This window comes from Phalacrocorax carbo, assembly GCF_963921805.1.
Source record: "Phalacrocorax carbo chromosome W unlocalized genomic scaffold, bPhaCar2.1 SUPER_W_unloc_2, whole genome shotgun sequence".
Lineage (NCBI taxonomy): Eukaryota > Metazoa > Chordata > Aves > Suliformes > Phalacrocoracidae > Phalacrocorax > Phalacrocorax carbo.
In genome coordinates, this window is record NW_026990253.1 from 121,808 (window position 1) to 142,960 (window position 21,153).

Below are 21,153 nucleotides of genomic sequence, written 5' to 3' on the forward strand. Positions count from 1 at the left end.
AATTCCTTTGCTCCTGTGTACTGAAACACAGAGCACCTAGCTTGTACCCAGGCAATCCACTGACCCACAGTCATGCTGGCTGAAGGAGAAGGTCAGATCTGAAGCTGCAAGGATTAAACAGTAAGGTTTGTCAGGCAGGAGCTGTGAGCAATGAAGAGGAGTAAATGAGCTTGACTGGAAGTCAATATCAAAGGCTTCTGAATCAATTGGAACCCCTCCTGTGCCAGCTCAGGGATAGTGATGCCTATGATGGGCATGAGATGAGAATGCATGATCATGCAATTCTCCTTCCACACATGACAGTACAGTGTCCTTCTTTGGACAAATACCAGTACATAGATAGAGCTAGGAAGAGCTGGTAGCTCTTGATGATGCTGCTCTGGGTGGTATTTCCAAGGTAATGCCTCTCTGCAACCTCTCTTTTCTTCCCAGGAGGAGAAGCCATATACCGCTCCCATGACTCAGACCAGGATTAACAGCGATCTTTTATTCTCTGACTGTACAATTCCAAACAGGGTTTTTAAGAGCTCCTTTTTGTTAACACATCTAAATCTAACAAGACTCCATAAGAACTAATATAAGTTTTTCATATAAATATGGGGTCTGTACATAGCAACAGAGAGAGAGAGAGAAGCAGAAGAACAGAAGAAAGGAAAGAAAGCAAGTCCAAACCCAAAACCAGAGACCTTGACTCCACACTCCACAAAACTTAAGGAGAGGTATAATTCTGCTCCCTTTACTCATATGAGAAAGTGAAGCTCTGCTTCTCACACACTCTCTGAGTCATTCTTTCTCTTTTCCTGACGATCTCAGACTTCTGTCTTTAGTCAGTCATCCTTGCTGTAAGTTGCTTTAAATTGCAATTGGATAACATTCCAGATTCGGGGCGGGGGGGAGGGGGCCTTTTGCCAGAGGAATTTCTGGGGATATAGCCTCTATCTGATGAAATTGAGAGTTCCTAGATTAACAAAGGACAAACTGAAGATATGATTCTTTGTTCATAGTAGAAACTACTTTTACAAAACAAAGCAAAGCACTGAAGGAGCTAGCAAACGTTACAGCAGGACCCCTCTTGATCATCTACCAAAGGTCTTGGGTGTTTGGGGAGGTCCCCGATGACTGGAAGCTAGCCAACATTACTCCAATTTATAAGAAGGGTGTGACGGAAGACCCAGGAAACTACAGACCTGTTAAGTCTAACCTCAGTACCTGGAAAAATTATGGAGAAGATCATACTGGGTACTACTGAAAGGCATTTAAAGGACAGTGCAATCATCAGGCACGGCCAACATGGGCTCACAAAGGGAAAGGCCTCTTTAACCAATTTGATATCCTTTTATGATAAGGTCACCTGCCTAGTGGATGAAGGGAAGGCGGTGGAGGTAGTCTTTCTGGATTTTAGTAAGGCTTTTGATGCTGTCCCTCACAGCATCCTTCTGGGCAAGTTGCCCAACTGTGAGATGAGCAGGTACACAGGGCGCTGGGTGAAGAACTGGCTGAAGGGGTTGTAGTGAATGGGGCTACATCTGGCAGGCAACCAGTCACCAGCAGTGTTCCTCAGGGCTTAATTCTAGGGCTGGTTCCAATCAGTATTTTTACCAATGATCTGGATGCAGGCGTTGAATGCACCCTTAGCAAGTTTGCTGACAGTACTAAGCTGGGAGGTGCTGTTGACTCTCTTGAGAGACAAAGAGGCCTTACAGAGGGATCTGGATAAATTGGAGCATTGGGCAATGATTAATGCCATGAAATTTAGCAAGAACAAATGCAGGATTCTGCACCTGGGATGGAGTAATGCTGGACTCAAGTATAGACTAGGAGAGGAGTGGCTGGAGAGCAGCCCTGCAGAAAGGGATCTGGGGGTGCTGGTTGACAGTAGGCTCAACATGAGTCAGCAGCGTGTCCTGGTAGCCAAGAGAGCAAACCGCATCCTGGGGTGCATTAAACACAGCATAACCAGCCAGTCAAAAGAGGTGATTGTCCCGCTGTACTCAGCGTTGGTGCAGCCTCACCTTGAGTATTGTGTGCAGTTCTGGGCCCCAAAATTTAAGAAGGATGTTACGGTCCTTGAATGTGCCCAGAGGAAGGCAACAAAGCTGGTGAAAGGGCCGTCCTATGAGGAGTGGCTAAAGACTTTGGGCTTGCCTAGTTTGGAGAGAAGGAGGCTGAGGGGCGACCTCATTGCTCTCTACAGCTTCCTGAGGAGGGGAAGTGGAGAAGGAGGTGCTGATTTCTTCTCCCTGGTGAAGAGGGATAGAGTGACAGGATGTGTGGGGATGGTTCAAAACTGCACTGTGCAGGGGAGGTTCAGACTGGACATTAGGAAACATTTCTTTACCGAGAGGGTGGTCAAACACTGGAAGAGGCTTCCTAGAGAGGTGGTCAATGCCCCATGCCTGTCAGTGTTTAAGAGGCATTTGGACAATGCTCTTAATAAGACGCTTTAATTTTTGGTCAGCCCTGAAGTAGTCAGGCAGTTGGACTGGATGATCATTGTAGGCCCCTTCCAACTGAACTAAACCTGCTCAAGCTGGGGGGTTGGACAAGATTATCTCCAGACGTCTCTTCCAACCCCTACTATTCTCTGATTCTGTCATTCTGTAAACTATTCTGTTTCATTTTATTCTATTCTAAAATGTGTATGCTTGTACATTCATGTTACTATATTTTCTTTTCTTTCCAATAAGACTGAATTGATGAATATTGTGATCTCTATGTGTGTCTCATGGGGACCTTAGCATGCACACTTGCTACCCTCAACCTTAGAGGTTCCAAATGTGTAGGTACCTTTTGAACTAGTTTCCCCAAATCAATTTCATTTTTGCCCTCTCTCTGAATGTATACATGGCTCTCAGTCACATGCAAAAGCCCTACAGAGTACTAACTGAACTAAGAGGACAAATGTCTGGCATACACTTTAATCTTTTACCACCACTATGTTATAACAAGCTCTGGGAAAATTAAACAAAACAGCCCCAAAGAATAAAAAGGCTTGAAAAATTCATACCTCTCCATCAGGACCAAGACCAGATCCCATTCCTTCTGCATTTTCTTCTGCCTTCTACAACAAATAAGAGGCAAAACTATTATTGTCAAGCTATGAGCATAAAACACATTTTATATGATGAAAGCATTCTAGAGCATGAACAGTTTTTCACTTTGCATTTTCATAGGCTGGGAAGAATACAAATAAAGATACTGATGGATGTAGGGGGGATATATATACAGGTACTACTGCACTCACAGCACTTAGCAGTATGAACGGGAAATCTACAACCCTCTTAGTTGCCTTGGTAAATCTGTGCCTGGTACATGGCTAGCCTACTGGATTTCTGGTCCAGGAGAAGCTACATCTTTACTTTGGAGGCACAGGCCATTTTCTGTGTTAAAAATATATTCTTAACAAAATGTACAGCTTTCTTGGAGATGGATAGAGGGGAATAAGGAATATTTTGGTCAGTCATTTCAAAATTGTCCATTTATTTTATATTGACATTTATTACCACGTGTAGAGCATTGCTTTTAAGCAACACATATATTAAGATTTTAAGTGGTATATATTTTTGGTGTCCAAAATATACAAAGTTAAATTGTCAGGAATATCAGCTACAGCAGCCTTTATATACAAGCACATAAAACTTCTGAGACTCTTTTTCTTATAGCTGATAGTAAGATCATTCACATCATGAAAACTAGAAATGGAAACGGGGTATTAAGGCTATCTTACCCATCCTCTGGGAGAGGAAATTATTTTAGGGGTCACAAAAAAGACAAATTATTACTTAATTATCAGGGTTTGGTGGGTTTTTTTTCATAAATTTGCTCAGTTACCAACTAGTCGCTCTGACATGGATAAAAATAATAACATACAAAGTGGATTTTCAAAAGGCTTAAATTAAATGGTTACAATGTAGACAATGATCAATACTACTTGCAGAATACCTATTTATACGAAATACACCTATTAAAGTTCTCTTTCTCTGGCTATTTCTAATGGCCCTACAAACCAAATATGGAACTGAGTTTAGAATCTAGAGGTCTAAATAAGCAGTTCTATATGTTAAAATTTAATATACTAGCCTTTTCTGATACACTCTAGTTTGGACTCTCATAACTTATTCCTAATTTACATGTTGGCTCATTTTTGCTTATAGGACGTTTATCAGTATTTCAAAGTTTTACAACCCACTGGTTTCTAATCCCATCTTCTTTCCATCTTTGGAATAATGTTAGCATGGCAAAAATGCAGCATTTACTGCAACAGACTTCAGAGAAATATGAATTCATTCAATGTTAAGAATTTGGCAATGCAGCTTTCAGACACTCCGATCTCTGTAAGACAACTGGAGATCACTGTATTTACCAATGTTAAAATGCTGTTTGAGGGGGAAGTGGGATAAAAATGTTAATTTTAGTTACTTGCCTTCTTTCTTCTCCTCTTCTTTTTCTTCTCTTTGGCTGCTTGTGCCTGTTTGTGCTCCCATACCAGATTGGTCAGATTAGCCACATACTCGTCTGTCTGCTGCAATAAGTAGGCTAGGCGTCTATCTTTCTTTTGGTCAATCAACTTACGGTAGCCTTCTTCATCCTCAGCCTAGCAGTACAGGGCAAACATCATCCATGAGAGAAATGTTCCTAAGAACAACCTACAATTGTAGTCTCAGTGATGATGTGCTACCTTAAATATCTCCTACTCTTGAGGGGGGAGGGGGGCATTCTACAACAGGACTGAGAACAGAAAAAAATTATACAACAGCACATCAAACAAGTCACAGTGCTGGGAAAATGAGGGAATTGATAAGACTCCTACTGAGAAGATTTTTCAAAAGCACGAAGTACAGTTATCCCCCACTCTCATAGAAAGATAATGGGACCCAGATGCCTCTTATTTGGTCCTTTACCTAGTATAAGTAATTATCTGTCAGGCATAACCAAGAAGTTTTCCTTAGGGCAGATTATGCATCATCCATCTATTCTAGTGTTGTTTCATCTTCCTGTGGAGAATCTGATGCTGGCCACTGTTAGAAACAGGTAATCAGACCAGACCAGCCACATCTGAGTCAGTTCAGCAACTCCCATATCCATACAGCACTGCATAAGTATGTTGTTAGGTCATAGCAGGAAATACTACTTGTGTATGCCAGAAAGATATAATGACATCTTTATGCATACCAGGAAATATAAGACAAGCATCACAGCCCACTGCAGATCTTGGCCAAGGTAACTCAGTGAATAAATTAATAATTGAAGTGGTATACAGGGCCTTATAAAACAAAACAAAACCAAAAAAATATTTTGAAGACCATTACTTTCAATAAAAATAGCACAGTTGTGAGATATGAACAAACTCCTGCCTTTCTGGAGATATACCAGAACTGCAGTAACCTGGCAAGAACTTGCAAGGTAAAATTCATTTTCAGCATTCAAGACACAGAACCACAATGCTCAAAAAGCAAGCTTCTATGACTATTATAATTAAATATAGTAACATTATAACTTAGCCAAGGTATTTCCTCTATACATCTATTCCTCTATACATCTTTTTCCTGGTGAGATCTTTTGAAGCATATCATGAATGCTCTTGCATGAAACATGTAAATGTTAAGGAACTTCCCTGGGACACAATCACCATTGCTAATCCTAGTTATCTAAGGACAATCTGTGTAAGGAATTTAACACTTATCTAAGATGCTTTGGTTAAAAAGTATGCTATCATACTTTTAAACATAGCCTATTTTCCTAGGCTAGCCCAAGTGTCTGAGAGGAGATGAAGTCTTTAGAAATTTCTAGTCTATAGAAGATTAACTTCTGGCTACACTGAACTAAAGAACTGTAAAAACTGTAAGAACAAATCAGTTGGACTAAATTTAAACAGGGGAAATAACTCCAGTAACATAACATGCACAATTAGTGTAATTTTGGTTTGCTTTTCCATGAAAATTTAATTAAGCTTTTAGAAGGGAACAGGGCAAGTGATTCTAACTGCAAAACCCAAGTTGAAGATGCTTACTGAGTGCTGTGTCTCTGATCTGAGTCACAGGCTTTGGGTAGGAGGTTTTAGGAGGAAGCACTGGCTATTAGTGTTTTCTGACATTTCTGGACATACAAACCCATCTTGTATTTATTAGCTGTGGACTTCTTTACCATATATCATATATATTTCAGAGTGACATAAGCTCATTCACTTCAGAATCTAAATAATATTTTTAAAACAATGAGACTTCTGTAAAGTCATCATATTTTTATCTGATAATTAACATTGTAACAGCTTGAACAGATAGATGTGGATATCTCTGGAGCAAGTTTAGCTACTTCAGCAAATGAAGAAGGACCCTGGGAAAAAGACACAATTATGCTTGTTGGAAGAAAGCCATGGGAGGAAGAGATAAAGCAGTAAAACACAAGAAGGAATGCATAGAATGTTGTGGTTTTGTACCTAGGTGTCTGTTAGCAATTAAACCCTGATCTTGTAGATAAAAAAGTTACTTATCATGTGTAAGCTATTTCTGTATAACAATGGAAAGGTACTGAAGCTCGACTACAGGCTGTTGAGTCAGCCAGCTAGAGGCTATAAAAGCTTGCTTAGCTTTAATAAAGTTGTCTTTGATTCACCACAGTTGGAGTCCATGCCTTTTAATATGCCACAGATAAACTGTTAGCAATTGTCTCTAACTATTCATAGTACAAAGAAGCTCTATAATGTAGATTGGTATGTAATCTTGAGAAAAGCCATAGGGCCTAAACATTTGTTCTCTTCTGCAAGCCCCTTCAGTTACATTTCATATGCACTTTTAATCCTCGTTGGCAATTTAAAACCAAACTGTTCAGTCCTTATGCTTGGTGGGCACTGATTTTGGACAAGGATTTTTATTTCACATCAACTTAAATATTTGGGCTTTTATTAGCACTGTGTTTCAATGAAAACGTGCCAATTCCCATTAACTTCTACATTGTTGTTACACTGTCATTCAATTGCTGACTGAGAATCTATATTTTCCCAGTCACCTACTGTCTTGTAGGTTTCAACAATTCAAAAAACAGTATTAGAGTTACCCAGTGTCTGGTAGAAGCTTTTCAGAAGAAAATTAATCTAACTCTGGTTGCTAACTCACTTGTACATAGAATTTAAAATGTAGACATGTCACCGAAATCGGGAATAAACCTTGTAACGCCAATGTAATGTTAAAAGGCAGGCATTCTGTATTCACGGCGCCAGATGCACGGGGGATCGCTCCTCCTAACGTGCATACCACATACAGTCAGATCTCATTGTGCCAGTTAAGTACATGCTTCATATACATATTCATTAACTTTCTGATTAAAGATATTCATATTCATTATATGCAGATGTCATTTGCACATGCCTATTGGTGTCTCCGGGTGGTCGTCAGGGACCTCTAGATGAAGGACATACTCTTCCTCCCTGTGTCCGCTAGTTAACCCTTGTGTTCACGCAAACTCAGTTCTGAGATTACGCATGTACTGCCCTTGAGGGATGGTCTGTTCTTGTTTTAGTGTCTGCTCTGCAGTTCCTTATCTTTAAGGCTCTGTATGTCTGTTTTTCAAAAGCCAAATGTCATTGTGACTTTGTTTAGGTACTTTGAATCTTGAGGCCTCTTTGACTCCCTAAAGCAACAAGGTTTAGTCATCATGCAGGCTGTTCTTGTTTCGGCTACCTCCTTATCCTGGCTAAATTTCAGCTCCAGGTCCCAGCTTTAGTTGAGCTACACTAGATTGTATTAGTAACTCCCAACCATTTATACCCTGAACCATTATTACCTGAAAGTGAGGCTTTAATTAAATCCTTAAAACAGAGGTTTGGATCCTAAGCACTAGGAGTGAGGGTTTGGGATCTAAAAATTAGGCTTTGAGTCTGAAAGGAGAGGGGTTCTGACAGAAACACATTATCTATTGCATTATTGATTAACTAATGACTAAAATACAGATCAAAGAATACACTGATTGTCCCCAGACTTAATGTTCAGTTGGATGGTATAGCAGCATCCATGTTTGGTTAACTTCATCACTCTGGTTACAGACAGAGTAGTTTTTAAGACAGATATTTTAACTCTTGAAATGTAAGCAGTCCACTGATCAATTCCACAGCATTCTGAAGAGACATGGTTATATACAAAACCATTATATCCGGTTTTTAAGAAAAGGTGCAACTGGTATTGTTCAGGTGCAAAGAAGGAAGAGAATAAGAAATAACAGCAGCAAGAGGAACTATAGGTGACTGCCATTAGTTCCCAGGAAAAAACTGCGTATATTTACTACTATTGGATATGTATGTGTGCAAATACAAAGTTTGAGTAATACCATAAAAAGTTAATCATAAGTAGTCTTCAAAACTATACTAGCTAGAAGGAATACAAAGTACTTATATAAGAAATAACTTTGTCTCTGCAATGTTGTAAAAATGTTGACAAAGACATTAAGCGATGTTATACAAAAGTGACTGTGATATGCATGAATGACAAGTTTTTAAGCTTATAGAAAAACAATTATATATTATCAGAAATCTTAATTAAAAAGTAGCTATAGCTCAAAGTGAACACTATCAAGTTCACTACCATCATAAAAAATACAAGGGACTCTTCTGCAGTAGTTTTAGGTTTATACTTTTTAAACTTCTTGAATTAAAGAGATTTTATTCTGAAAAGAGCATACATAAGCACCTGAGGGTGTACATCAGACTGCATGTAATTTTAGCCAAAGTTGTCATACCCCTTCCCCCACATTCCTTACCATTAGTCTTCTCATTCTTTCTTTCTCAATTCTCTCAGTTTCCTTTTTCTGCTCACGTTCAGTGTTGGCATGCCAAGTTGCCACAGCTTTAGAAATTTTCTGTATTTTCCCAGACACTGACCGGTGGTATTCTTTAAAATCTTTAGCATGCTGCAATATGCTGTTCAGATATTCCTAGATAAAGAAAACTATTTAATTCAGAGATTTGATAGCACAAGATTTGAGATCAGGAATACAAGAGTTGTAATTTTAGTGCTTTATGCTTATTGCATAAAATTGTTTTCTTGTGCCTCAGTCTCCAGAGGTGAATAAAATATAAATTGACGATGACTGGCAGATTGTAACAAGATGCAACAATCAACTGAATGGCATTTCCATGTCTGGGAGAACAATTAAGAGTTAAAATACCTGGTGTTTCTGTCTACGTTTCCTCTCTTGTTCTATCTTCTGCTGTTTCTCAAGCTTTTCTGTCATACGGGCCTCCCTCAGAGTCTGGCGCTTGCTCCTCTTGTAGGCTTTGGAGTTTAGGGCTGTCTCTAGCGTTGTGTCACGACGCATGCAGGCTACTACCTCTTGTCTTAGCTACCAGTGAGAAAAAAGAAACAGTTCAAAAGAAAAACATTTTTCACACACATAAGAACTTTAATTAGTAATACAGTAAAGTAAAATTTTAGTGGTGCAGGAGATCTCCCAGCTTCCCTTCCCCTTTCCATTACAGTTCTGCAACTCAGTTGTAGTAGAAAGGTCTGTCTCCCTAAATAAATCTTCAGTCTCTGTAGGATGACAGAAAGAGTCAAACAACATAGGCACAACATTTTTTTCCTTCCTACCTACTGAAAATGACTGTCCTTCTTGTATCTAAGGCACCAGTGAAGATGTTACACCACCCAAGTAAAGCATGAAAGAACAGATATTACATGCTTTTCTAGAATTGGTGCTGAACATGGTGACAACTACTGTCATTGTCAGTTGCATGGGAAACAGAATAGGGAGTAGGAAATTGGGAAGGCTTGGAATAATATAGCTACAGTCCCAGCAATGCAAGCAGGGAAAGCCTGCCACTTCTCAACTAAACTCTGGCAAAGCCTCACTATAAAGGAATTGCAAGGGCAGTGAGAAGGAAGATGTAGATAACATGGTACAAATACTGCCAAAGACTTCTTCCAGGAGCTATTTTTGCTTGGCCTGACAAATTGCATCTCTGCTCCTTCCAGGCCAACCAGACAAGCCAATGACAAGGGGCCCAGAATGGTCTGGCATTGTGACTCCCTTTCTGAAATTCAGATGCTGTTACATATATTGAAGACCTAACTTGTATCTTAGACATGCTATTGTTAAGCTTAATTTTCAAAATTCCCACTGTGACACACAGACTGTGAAAACAGATTACAATGAAATGCTACAGACAACAATAAAAGCATTCAACTCTCAGCAATAAAAGACCCATGCCAAGTACAGTGTCATTAAAATTACATCTATTATTATTTGTGTTGAAAATGGGCTTGCAGCCTGTCCTCCTCTTGTGTCTCTGTGCCACTGCCATTATTTTCATTACCAACTACCACAATTCTAGGATTACAACTTATACTAGAGGATGAAGCAGGTGGGAAAGAACACATGTACATATTCAGTAATAAAACAAAGTAAATACTAAGTTAAATATTTTTGTGAGATTCTTTTTATCAGTCAAGTGTGTTCTTGTACAAAATCTGCTGTTCAAGGTCAGTGCTGCTGTAAAGATCCCTTGACACATGATACAACATCACATTTGACTGTGAGCACTACAAGAACTTCCCTGCAGCAAAAGGCATTACCTGGCGCTGGAAATTCAGTAACCTAAGTGCCTTCAACTCCACTGTAGCTTTGGTTCGCAGATCAGGAGGCAAAGAGCCAGGCAAGTTCTCCAGTTCTTGGATTCTGTGAGCAATTCGAGCCTGAAGCCTAAATAAATATAGGATTGAAAAAGATAGTGGGAAAAATCTGTCAGTAGTTATCAATGGTATATAGTAAAATTTGGCAATTTACCTCAGATACTTAGTTGGCTTTTACTACCTGTTTCTGAACTAACAGGTGTTTGTATAGATGGAGAAGAATAAGGTTTAATTCCATTTGCAGAAAAATTGACAAAATAATGAAAACTCTCCTCTGCCCCTCTTCCCCTCTTTTAATTCGGACAGAAAGTATATGTGTACATAGCAACGTGGAAATTTTATTTTACTCATGCTTCCTAGCATTCTGTCTGCAGGTCTGTTTGGTGGGTACTATTTTATACTTTTAACACCTGGTGTTGTCAGAATAGTTACCATACAGAAATGGAATTTTCTTACATGACATTCGTAATATTAATAATCCTACTTGCTTGTTTTATTGTGACAATGTAAAGTTGTCACATTTTTCAATAAAATGGTAGCACTTACATAGCTACTGGACTACAAACTGGATTCTATTTCACTCACTCTTCATGGAATTCTTGGTTCATTTACAAATCCAAGAGAGACTGACAATAATGCACAAGCCAGAAAAAACTTACTCAGTTTTATTTTTAACATTAAAAATCAAGCTCAGAGCTAACATTTATATAAAAATTTATAAGCTTTTTTATTTAGAAGTAAATATTTATTTGCAAACTCTAAATTTGGCCAAGGCAGCAAAATGACAGACCACAACATTTTAGGTGGTCCAAAAGTTGCATTTAAATTCAAATGAATCAGAAATAAGAGCTCTTCCTCACACTCCTTCTATTTCCTATATATTTTTTAGAAAAACCACACACGCACCCAGTTAAAATCCCCCAAAGGACAGGAATGGAAACATATCTCTACATCATATCTCCATTTTTCACTCTAATGTATAAAACATCAGATCACATGAGGAAGAGGTGTCTGGTGCATATTTACACATTATCCTGTAATGAAGATTTCAACACTAGCCTGCAGGCAGAAAGAAAACATCTTCTAGTGTTGCTTCTCTGCACATTAAAATAATTCTTTCCTTGTATGTCCCCTGCCCTTTCCCCACACCACACTACAGCAACAGCACAGTGCCACAGGCAGTCTCATACACTCAGTGTTCTAGATGTACAGCTGGAAGGCAGATCACAGAGCAAGTTTGTTTCTGAACACACGTTCATGTCTACACATGCATACACAGACTCTTCTGCGGGTAGTTTGTTTATAAGGACTAAATGACTGAACCTACTCATTTCTACAGAGAAGTTCACAGTTAGTTACTTACCTCCTATGCCCCATCCCTAGAAACATTCAAGGTCAGACTGGACAGGGCTCTGAGCAACCTGATCTAGTGGAAGCTGTCCCTGCTCACTGCAGGGGGGGTTGGACTAGATGACCTCCAAAGGTCCCATCCAACCTAAACCATTCGATGATTCTATGAAATCAATCATTAGCATAACCATATAGTTTATGAAACCTGATAAATAACTTGCTAAAAGAACAAACTATTAATATTTCACAGTAACTACATGCATACTGAGCAATGTGTAATCTGAAAAGGAAAACAGAATTATTTTCTAAAGCTGCAGACTAGTGTTGTTCCATAACAGTACTCCTACTCAAAACTCGAGAACAACACATTCTGAGCCTTCCTAGGTACTAACAAAGAAAAATTGTTTAATATATCATTACTTTTTTTCCTGAGCTTTCCTCCAGCATTCTAGGTTTCCTCATACAACATGCTCTCTCCTCTTCAATTTAATATTTGTTGTGGTTTAGCCAGCAACTCAGCCCCACGCAGCCGGTTGCTCACTCCCCCACCAGCGGGATGGGGGAGAGAAACAGAAGGGTAAAGCTCTTGGGATGAGATAAGAACACTTCAATAATCAAAACAAAAACAATAACACAACAACAGCAATAATGGAAAGGAAAACAATGAGAGAGCCAAAAAACCTGGGGGCTTGGGGGGAAAGGGAAGGAACAACAAAAACAAACCGCACCTGATGCAGCCACTCATTACCCACACACCCAACACCACCAGTCACCAAACTGCAACTGCCCCATCCTGTGCCAACTGCCCTGGTTAACAGACTGGTCATGGCATCACATGGTATAGAATGAACATCCCATTGGCCATTGGGGTCAGATGTCACGGCTGTGGCCCCACCCCTCCCGGCCTCTTGACCACATGGCAGAGCATGGGAACCTGGAAAGGTCCCTGACTACTACAGGCAATACAGTAAAGAGAATTAACTCTTTTTCAGCCAAAACCAGCAAATTCTCCACCCCTTACTCCATACCGTTTACACCATGCCCAGGTCCCATACCATCCAATACAACGTCACCAACCACTACCCCTCCCCTTCCCATCCTTTAACATAATACACAGGCATCATTCCCTTAGTTTATGGACTTTCGCTGTAAAACGTCCATAATACTGTCCATTGAGTTCACCCAGTCCATGACTCTGGGCTCCATCTGTCGTATCAGTCTTTCAGGTCAGGAGAGATGGTGTGTGTGGTGCTGGGTTGCTGCATATTAGTGACTTTTTGTTCAATCACTGATGCACTTAGCTTCGTTCATCAAAGTTCATCTTCCAATGATTGGGAGGCTTGTACTATGATATCACTGATATAACACAGAGATGACACACAATATTATATAGCAGTTTGTATTATGCCATTCAGTTCATTGGCTGTTTTCGCCCAAATTCAAATCCCCTTGAGGTACACACCAGACTCCTCCATGCTCCCGCATCACCCACCAAGTGCACCCAGGTCCTTGAGAAAAAGCAATCCCATGAATGGGTTTGCCTTTGCATGAGGCAGGACTAATCCAGACTGTCTTCCCCAGGATATTTTTAACGTGCACTAGAGGGACTCTATCCCCTTCCGCAGTATGTAAGGGTTCTGATTGGGCAGGGTCAGCTCAACTGGCAGATCCCCTCGTGTTGACTAACCACGTGGCTTTTGCTAAAAGTGTATCCCAGTGCTTGAATGTTCCACCCCTCATTGCTCTTAGCGTAGATTTTAATAGTCCATTGTACCGTTCAATTTTCCCAGAGGCTGGTGCACGATAGGGGATGTGATACACCCACTTAATGTCGTGTTCTTTGGCCCAGGTGTCTATGAGGCTACTTCGGAAATGAGTCCCATTGTCCGACTCAGTTCTTTCTGGGGTGCCATGTCGCCACAGGACTTCTTTTTGAAGGCCCAGGATAGTGTGTCGGGCAGTGGCAGCATGGGGCACGGGATATGTTTCCAGCCAGCCAGTCGTCGTTTCTACCACTGTAAGCACATGGCGCTCGCCTTGATGGGTTTGTGGGAGTGTGATACAGTCAATTTGCCAGGCCTCTCCATATTTATACTTCAACCATTGTCCCCCATACCAGAGAGGCTTTACCCGCTTCGCTTGCTTGATTGCAGTGCACGTTTCATTCATGGATACCCCATGCAACAGCATCCATGGTCAAGTCCACCCCTCGATCACGAGCCCACCTGTATGTTGCATCTCTCCCTTGATGGCCTGAGGTGTCATGGGCCCACCGAGCTAGAAATAGTTCACCCTTATGTTGCCAGTCCAGATCCACCTCAGCCACTTTAATCTTGGCAGCCTGATCCACCTGCTGGTTGTTCCGATGTTCTTCAGTGGCCCAACCCTTGGGGATGTGAGCATACACGACGTACTTTCGCATCCAGGTTCTCTACCCGGGCAGCAATATCTTGCCACAATGAAGCAGTCCAGATGGCTTTGCCTCTACGCTCCTGTCGTGGTTTAGCCAGCAGCTCAACCCCACACAGACTGAGGCATAGAAGGCATTCAGTACCTGGGCCTTTTCCATGTCCTGTGTCACCATGGTGGAGCAGATATCTACACTGCAGCCCATGGAGGACCCTACACTGGAGTAGTTGTCTAGTCCCTGAAGGAATTGTATCCTGTGGAGAGCTCACGCTGGAACAGATTTTCCTGAAGGAATTGCATCCCATAAAGAGGACCCATGCTGGAGCAGGGGAAAAGCGTGAAGAGTCAGGACAGGCAGAGAGGAACTCTTACTACTGACTGTAACCCCCCATCCCCCCCCCCCCCCCGTGCTGCTGACGGGGGAGGGGTAGGTAAGTTGGGAGTGAAGTTGGGCCTGGGAAAAGGAGGGATGGGGAAAGGTACTGTTTTATTTTTTTTTGTCTTTGTTTCTCACCATCCAAATAGTCTCCATTATAGTGGGTTTTTTTTCATGGCTATATTCCACTGACCCTAATGACACATGGAAATTCTGTTTTATTTATTTTTTTTCTTTTCATTAGAGCTATTCTGTTAATTGAAAAGGAGACAGAAAATAGATGTCTATGCCAGTGGACCCTGGCATAATGCCTAATCCTGGTCCTTCCCCTGGACCAATTCTAGGACCTAGCCCAGGACCAGGGCTGCCTCCTGGCTCAGTACACAGCATGATGCGGCTGAGTCCTGGACCGCCTAGTGTCCCACATCCTATACCATCAATGGGGTCTACTGATTACCTGCAGGAGGGCATGCACCAACAGCATAAGTTAATTTTGTTTTTAATAAATGAGATTTTTTCCTAGACTTCTGTCATGGTTTTAGCTGGGATAGAGTTAATTTTCTTCACTCTAGCTGGCATAGTGCTGTGCTTTGAACTTAGCAGCAAAAATAAATGTTGAGATAACACACAGATGTTTTGGGCTGTTGCTGGGTAGTGCTTATACTAGTCAAGGACATGTCTAGCTTCCCATGCTCTGCCAGGTGCACAAGAAGCCGTGAGAGGAGGGGGCACAACTAAGAGAGCAGATTCAAACTGACCAAAGGGATATTCCATATCATGTAACGTCATGCCCAGTATGTTAACTGGGAGGAGCTGGTCGGGGGGAGGGAGGGAGCAGTCATGGCTCGGGGACTGGGCAGCGTCAGTCAGCGGGTGGTGAGCGGCTGTATCGTTTGTGTTTCTGTGGTTTTGTTTTTTTTTTTTCTTCCTTTTCCATTTTATTATATTAACATTATTGTCATTATTATCATAATCATTATTATAATTATTATTTTATTGTAATTATTAAACTGTGCTTATCTCAACCCACAAGTTCGTTTGCTCGTCCAATTCTCTTCCCCATCCCACAGGGGTGGGGGGGAGTGAGTGAGCGGCTGCGTGGTGTTTAGTTGCCAGCTGAGGCTGAACCACGACAGTCCATTTTGGTGCCCAACATGGGGCACGAAGGGTTTGAGATAATAAAAGTTGCTAGTCACAGCATTGATTCATCTGTTCTTAATATTAGTTTGTCCAGTCTCTACCATGCTGATTGTAAAGTACATGTTAAAAACTGCTGTTGGTTTTTGTAGTTTGCTGTGCTCTGCAGTGATTAGAGTTGTTTTGCCTAGGAGATTTGTTATTAAAACACTGGCCTTGACCGTTAGCAGTTATTTAGGTCTTGCATGGAAGCTGTTACTGTGCTTCAGCTACCACCTCAATTAATAATTATACCTCCTCCTCTGAGAGGTTTTTTATGGAGGAAATACAGAATTATTACCTTAGCTACCATCTTCTATAATGTCTCCTCCTTCATTACAACAACTTTTCAGTATCTTGAACATCCTTGGGTAGTTAAGATACATCTGTTGATATTGCTTTGGCAGACGGTGTCAGTTCTGTCTAAGGTTAATAAGCAAGTTAAGAATATAATCCAGAGATCTGTCCCAACACTCGATAATTATGCGTGGCAGGGTATGTGGGATAGTATGGGCAAATGCCTAGGACAGTGGGTACCCCCAGTGCTGTGGGACTTCACCCCTGAACAAGTGCAGAATCCTGAAAAATTAGTAGAACATGTGGAGGAAGTATGTTGTCACCCTGGCAATTCCAAAAAGATACAAATCACTGCAACATGCTGGGGCCTGGCTCATGCCTATCGAGCCCTATTTAACACTATTCAGTACCCCCAAGGGACAGAGAAGGTCTCTGGATCTAAAAGGACAAAGACAAGGAAAGCGACAAGCACTGCGGCCACTAAAACCCCCACGACAGACACTGCAGCTACTCCAACCCCGGTGACAAGCGTTGCAGCTAAACCAGAGGACCAACCCGTGCCAGTATCAGTCGCCCCTATACGCAAGAAGAAATCTTGGAAGAGAAGGTCCACTCATTTAGAAAAAGATTATGAGGAACCAGGGCCATCACAAGAAGAGGAGGAGGAAGAGGAAGAATGTGTACAAGAAACGGAAACTACCCAATCCCTATCCTTGAGTGAGTTGTGGGATATATGGAAAGATTTCGGGCGTCATTCAGGTGAGCACGTTATCACCTGGCTGCTCCGATGCTGGGATAATGGGGCCAGTAGTCTGGAATTAGAGGGGAAGGAAGCCAAACAACTGGGATCCCTTTCTAGGGAAGGGGACATTGATAAAGCAACTGGAAAAGGAACACAAGCCCTCAGCCTCTGGAGGCGACTCCTGTCCAGAGTGAGAGAAAGGTACACCTTCAAAGAAGATACTGTATTTTGCCTAGGAAAACGGATGACCATGGAGAAAGGCATCCAGTATCTAAGGGAATTAACTGTGCTTGAGGTGATTTATGGTGACCTGGACGATCAACGGTCATCCAAAGATCCAGATGAAGCCGAGTGCACACGACCCATGTGGCGGAAGTTTGTATGGAGCACACCATCCTCGTATGCAAACTCATTGGCAGTGATGTCCTGGAAAGATGACGAGACACCAACGGTGGCAGAGGTGATTGATAAACTCCGGGAGTATGAAGCAAATCTCTCTTCCTCCCTCGACTCTGCTGTTGAGAAACTGTCCCGAGAGGCTCAGCAACTCAAAGAAGATATGTCCTACTCCCGACCAGTACGGACCACTATCTCAGCTGTTAGGAGTAATTGTCCCTTTGCTCAAGAGAAAGGATACACATGACGGGCCACCCTATGGTTTTACCTGTGTGACGACAGAGAGGACATGAAGAAGTGGGATGGAAAGCCTACCTCGACCCTAGAGGCACGGGTACGTGAGCTGCAATGGAAAACAATCACTCAGGGAAGTTTCTCCAGGAGAGCTGCTGCTCCAGTTTCCAGTAAGCAATACCCCAGACATAGGAGTAGAAGCACTGATTTTATTTCTAAGCCTAATAGAGGGAGTCCTGATTCACATTTACAGGAAATGAGTCATGACTGCCATGATCAGGACTAGAGGGGCCCTGCCTCCAGCCGGGTGGAGGAAAGGGATAACCGGGCTTACTAGACTGTGTGGATCCGATGGCCTGGCACGTCCGACCCACAGAGGTAGAAAGCTTTAGTGGACACTGGCGCACAGTGCACCCTAATGCCATCAAACTATAAAGGGGCAGAACCCATTAGCATTGCTGGAGTGACAGGGGGATCCCAAGAGCTAACTGTATTGGAGGCCAAAGTGAGCCTAACTGGGAATGAGTGGCAAAAGCACCCCATTGTGACTGGCCCAGAGGCTCCGTCCATCCTTGGCATAGACTACCTCAGGAGAGGGTATTTCAAGGACCCAAAAGGGTACAGGTGGGCTTTTGGTGTAGCTGCCTTGGAGATGGAGGAAACTAAACAGCTGTCTACCTTGCCTGGCCTCTTGAAGGACCCTTCTGTGGTGGGGTTGCTGAAGGTCAAAGAACAACAGGTGCTGATTGCCACCACAACAGTGCACCGGCGGCAATATCGCACCAACAGAGACTCTCTGATCCCCATCCATAAGCTCATTCGTCGACTGGAGAGCCAAGGAGTGATCAGTAAGACCCAATCACCCTTTAACAGTCCCATATGGCGAGTGTGGAAATCTAAAGGAGAGTGGAAGCTTACAGAGGCTATCATGGCCTGAACGAAGTGATGTCACCACTGAGTGCTGCTGTGCCAGACATGCTAGAACTACAATATGAACTGCAGTCCAAGGCAGCCAAGTGGTATGCCACAATTGATATTGCTAATGCATTCTTCTCCATCCCTCTGGCAGCAGAGTGCAGGCCACAGTTTGCTTTCACATGGAGGGGCGTCCAGTACACCTGGAATCGACTGCCCCAGGGGTGGAAAGACAGTCCTACCATTTGCCATGGACTGATCCATAATGGTTTGGAACAAGGTGTACCTCCCGAACACCTTCAATACATTGATGACATCATCGTGTGGGGCAACACAGCAGAAGTAGTTTTTGAGAAAGGGAAGAAAATAATCCAAATCCTTCTGTGTCGTGGTTTATCCGGCAGCTCAGCCCCACACAGTCGCTCGCTCACTCCCCCACCGGTAGATGGGGGAGAGAATCAGAAGGGTAAAGCTCCTGGGTTGGGATAAGAACAGTTTAATAATTAAAATTAAAAGAAACAACAACAGAAATGTATTGTAAAGGAGAACAAGAAGAGGCGCAAAACCCTGTGGGAGGGGGGAAGGGAGGGGGGAGGGGGAACAAACCACCGAAACAAACCGCATGCGACGCAGCCGCTCACCACACCCCAACCCGATGCCGCTCCACCCCCGAGCTGCAAACTGCCCCCCTCAATATACTGGTCATGGTGTCACATGGTATGGAATGAACATGCCATTGGCCAGTCGGGGTCAGCCACCCCCACCATGGCCCTGCCCCTCCCAGCCCCCCACCACATGGCAGAGTGCGGGAAGCTGGAAGGGCAGCTGACCCCCCACCACAGGCAGGAGAATTAACCCCTTCTCAGCCAAAACCAGCACATTCTCCACCCCTTATTCCATACCATTTACACCATGCCCAGGTCCCATACCATCCAATACAACCTCACCCACCACCACCCCTCCCCTTCCCATCCTTTAACATTATACACAGACAACATTCCCTTAGTTCATGGACTTTCCCTGTAAAATGTCCATTAAAATGTCCATTGAGTTCACCCAGTCCATGACTCTGGGCTCCATGTGTCGTATCAGTCTTTCAGGGTGGGAGGGATGGTGTGTGTTGTGTTGGGTTGCTGCGTTCTGAGTCAGTCATCATTCCATCACTGTTGTACTTTGCTTGTTTCATAGTTTATCTTCCATGGATTGGGAGGCTCGTACTCTGATATCGTTGATACAACACAGAGATGACATACAATATTATATAGCAGTTTGCATTGTGCCATTCAGTTCATTGTTTTCACCCAAAATAAAATCCCGTTGAGGCACACATTGGATTTCTCCATCCTCCCGCATCACCCACCAAGTGCACCCAGGTCCTCCAGCAAACACAATCCCACGAATGGGTTTGCCTTTGCATGAGGCAGGAATAACCCAGACTGTTTTGCCCAACATATTTTTCACGTGCACTACAGGGATTCTATTCCATTCCACAGTACGTAAGGATTCCGATTGGGCAGGGCCAGCTCGCCTGGCAGATCCCCTCGTGTTGACTAACCACATGGCTTTTGCTAAATGTGTATCCCAGTGCTTGAATGTTCCACCCCGCATTGCTCTCAGAGTAGTTTTTAACAGTCCATTGTACCGTTCAATTTTCCCAGAGGCTGGTGCGTGATAGGGGATGTGATACACCCACTCAATGCCATGCTCTTTGGCCCAGGTGTCTATGAGGTTATTTCGGAAATGAGTCCCATTGTCTGACTCAATTCTCTCTGGGGTGCCATGTCGCCACAGGATTTGTTTTTCGAGACCCAGGATAGTGTTCCGGGCAGTGGTGTGTGGAACGGGACAGGACATGTTTCCAGCCAGCCGGTCGTTGTTGCTACCACTGTAAGCATATGGCGCTTGCCTTGGTGGGTTTGTGGGAGTGTGATATAGTCAATTTGCCAGGCCTCCCCATATTTATATTTCAGCCATCGTCCCCCATACCACAGAGGCTTTACCCACTTTGCTTGCTTGATTGCAGCGCATGTTTCACAGTCGTGGATACCTCGTGCAATAGCATCCATGGTCAAGTCCACCCCTCGATCACGAGCCCACCTGTATGTTGCATCTCTCCCTTGATGGCCTGAGGTGTCATGGGCTCACCGAGCTAGAAATAGTTCACCCTTATGTTGCCAGTCCAGATCCACCTCAGCCACTTTAATCTTGGCAGCCTGATCCACCTGCTGGTTGTTCCGATGTTCTTCAGTGGCCCGACTATTGGGGACGTGAGCATCCACATGACGTACTTTCACATCCAGGTTCTCTACCCGGGCAGCAATATCTTGCCACAGTGTGGCAGCCTGGATGGTCTTACGTCTACGCTGCCAGTTGCTCTGCTTCCAGTGCTGTAGCCAGCCCCACAGGGCATTTGCCACCATCCAGGAGTCAGTATAGAGATAGAGCACTGGCCACTTTTCCCATTCAGCAATGTCTAAGGCCAGCTGGATGGCCTTTACCTCTGCAAATTGGCTCGATTCACCTTCTTCTTCAGCAGTTTCTGCTACTTGTCGTGTAGGACTCCATACAGCAGCCTTCCATCTCTGGTGCTTTCCCACAAGACAACAGGACCCTTCAGTGAACAGGGCATACTGCTTTTC

At 43.0% G+C, this 21,153-nt stretch overlaps 2 protein-coding genes across 2 annotated transcripts in view; one reads left to right on the forward strand and one right to left on the reverse strand.

Annotated features, from left to right (window-relative positions):
- Positions 1-21,153, reverse strand: part of LOC135310846 (probable global transcription activator SNF2L2) — a 192,823-nt gene that overhangs the window by 118,449 nt on the left and 53,221 nt on the right. The window contains exons 6-10 of the mRNA XM_064439901.1: positions 10,563-10,689; positions 9,157-9,330; positions 8,749-8,922; positions 4,424-4,594; positions 3,008-3,061 (exon numbers count right to left, since the gene is read on the reverse strand). Coding sequence (XP_064295971.1) covers positions 3,008-3,061; positions 4,424-4,594; positions 8,749-8,922; positions 9,157-9,330; positions 10,563-10,689 — 700 coding nt within the window. The remainder of the gene's footprint in view (positions 1-3,007; positions 3,062-4,423; positions 4,595-8,748; positions 8,923-9,156; positions 9,331-10,562; positions 10,690-21,153) is intronic.
- Positions 1-21,153, forward strand: part of LOC135310847 (zinc finger and BTB domain-containing protein 5-like) — a 214,788-nt gene that overhangs the window by 11,361 nt on the left and 182,274 nt on the right. The window lies entirely within an intron of this gene.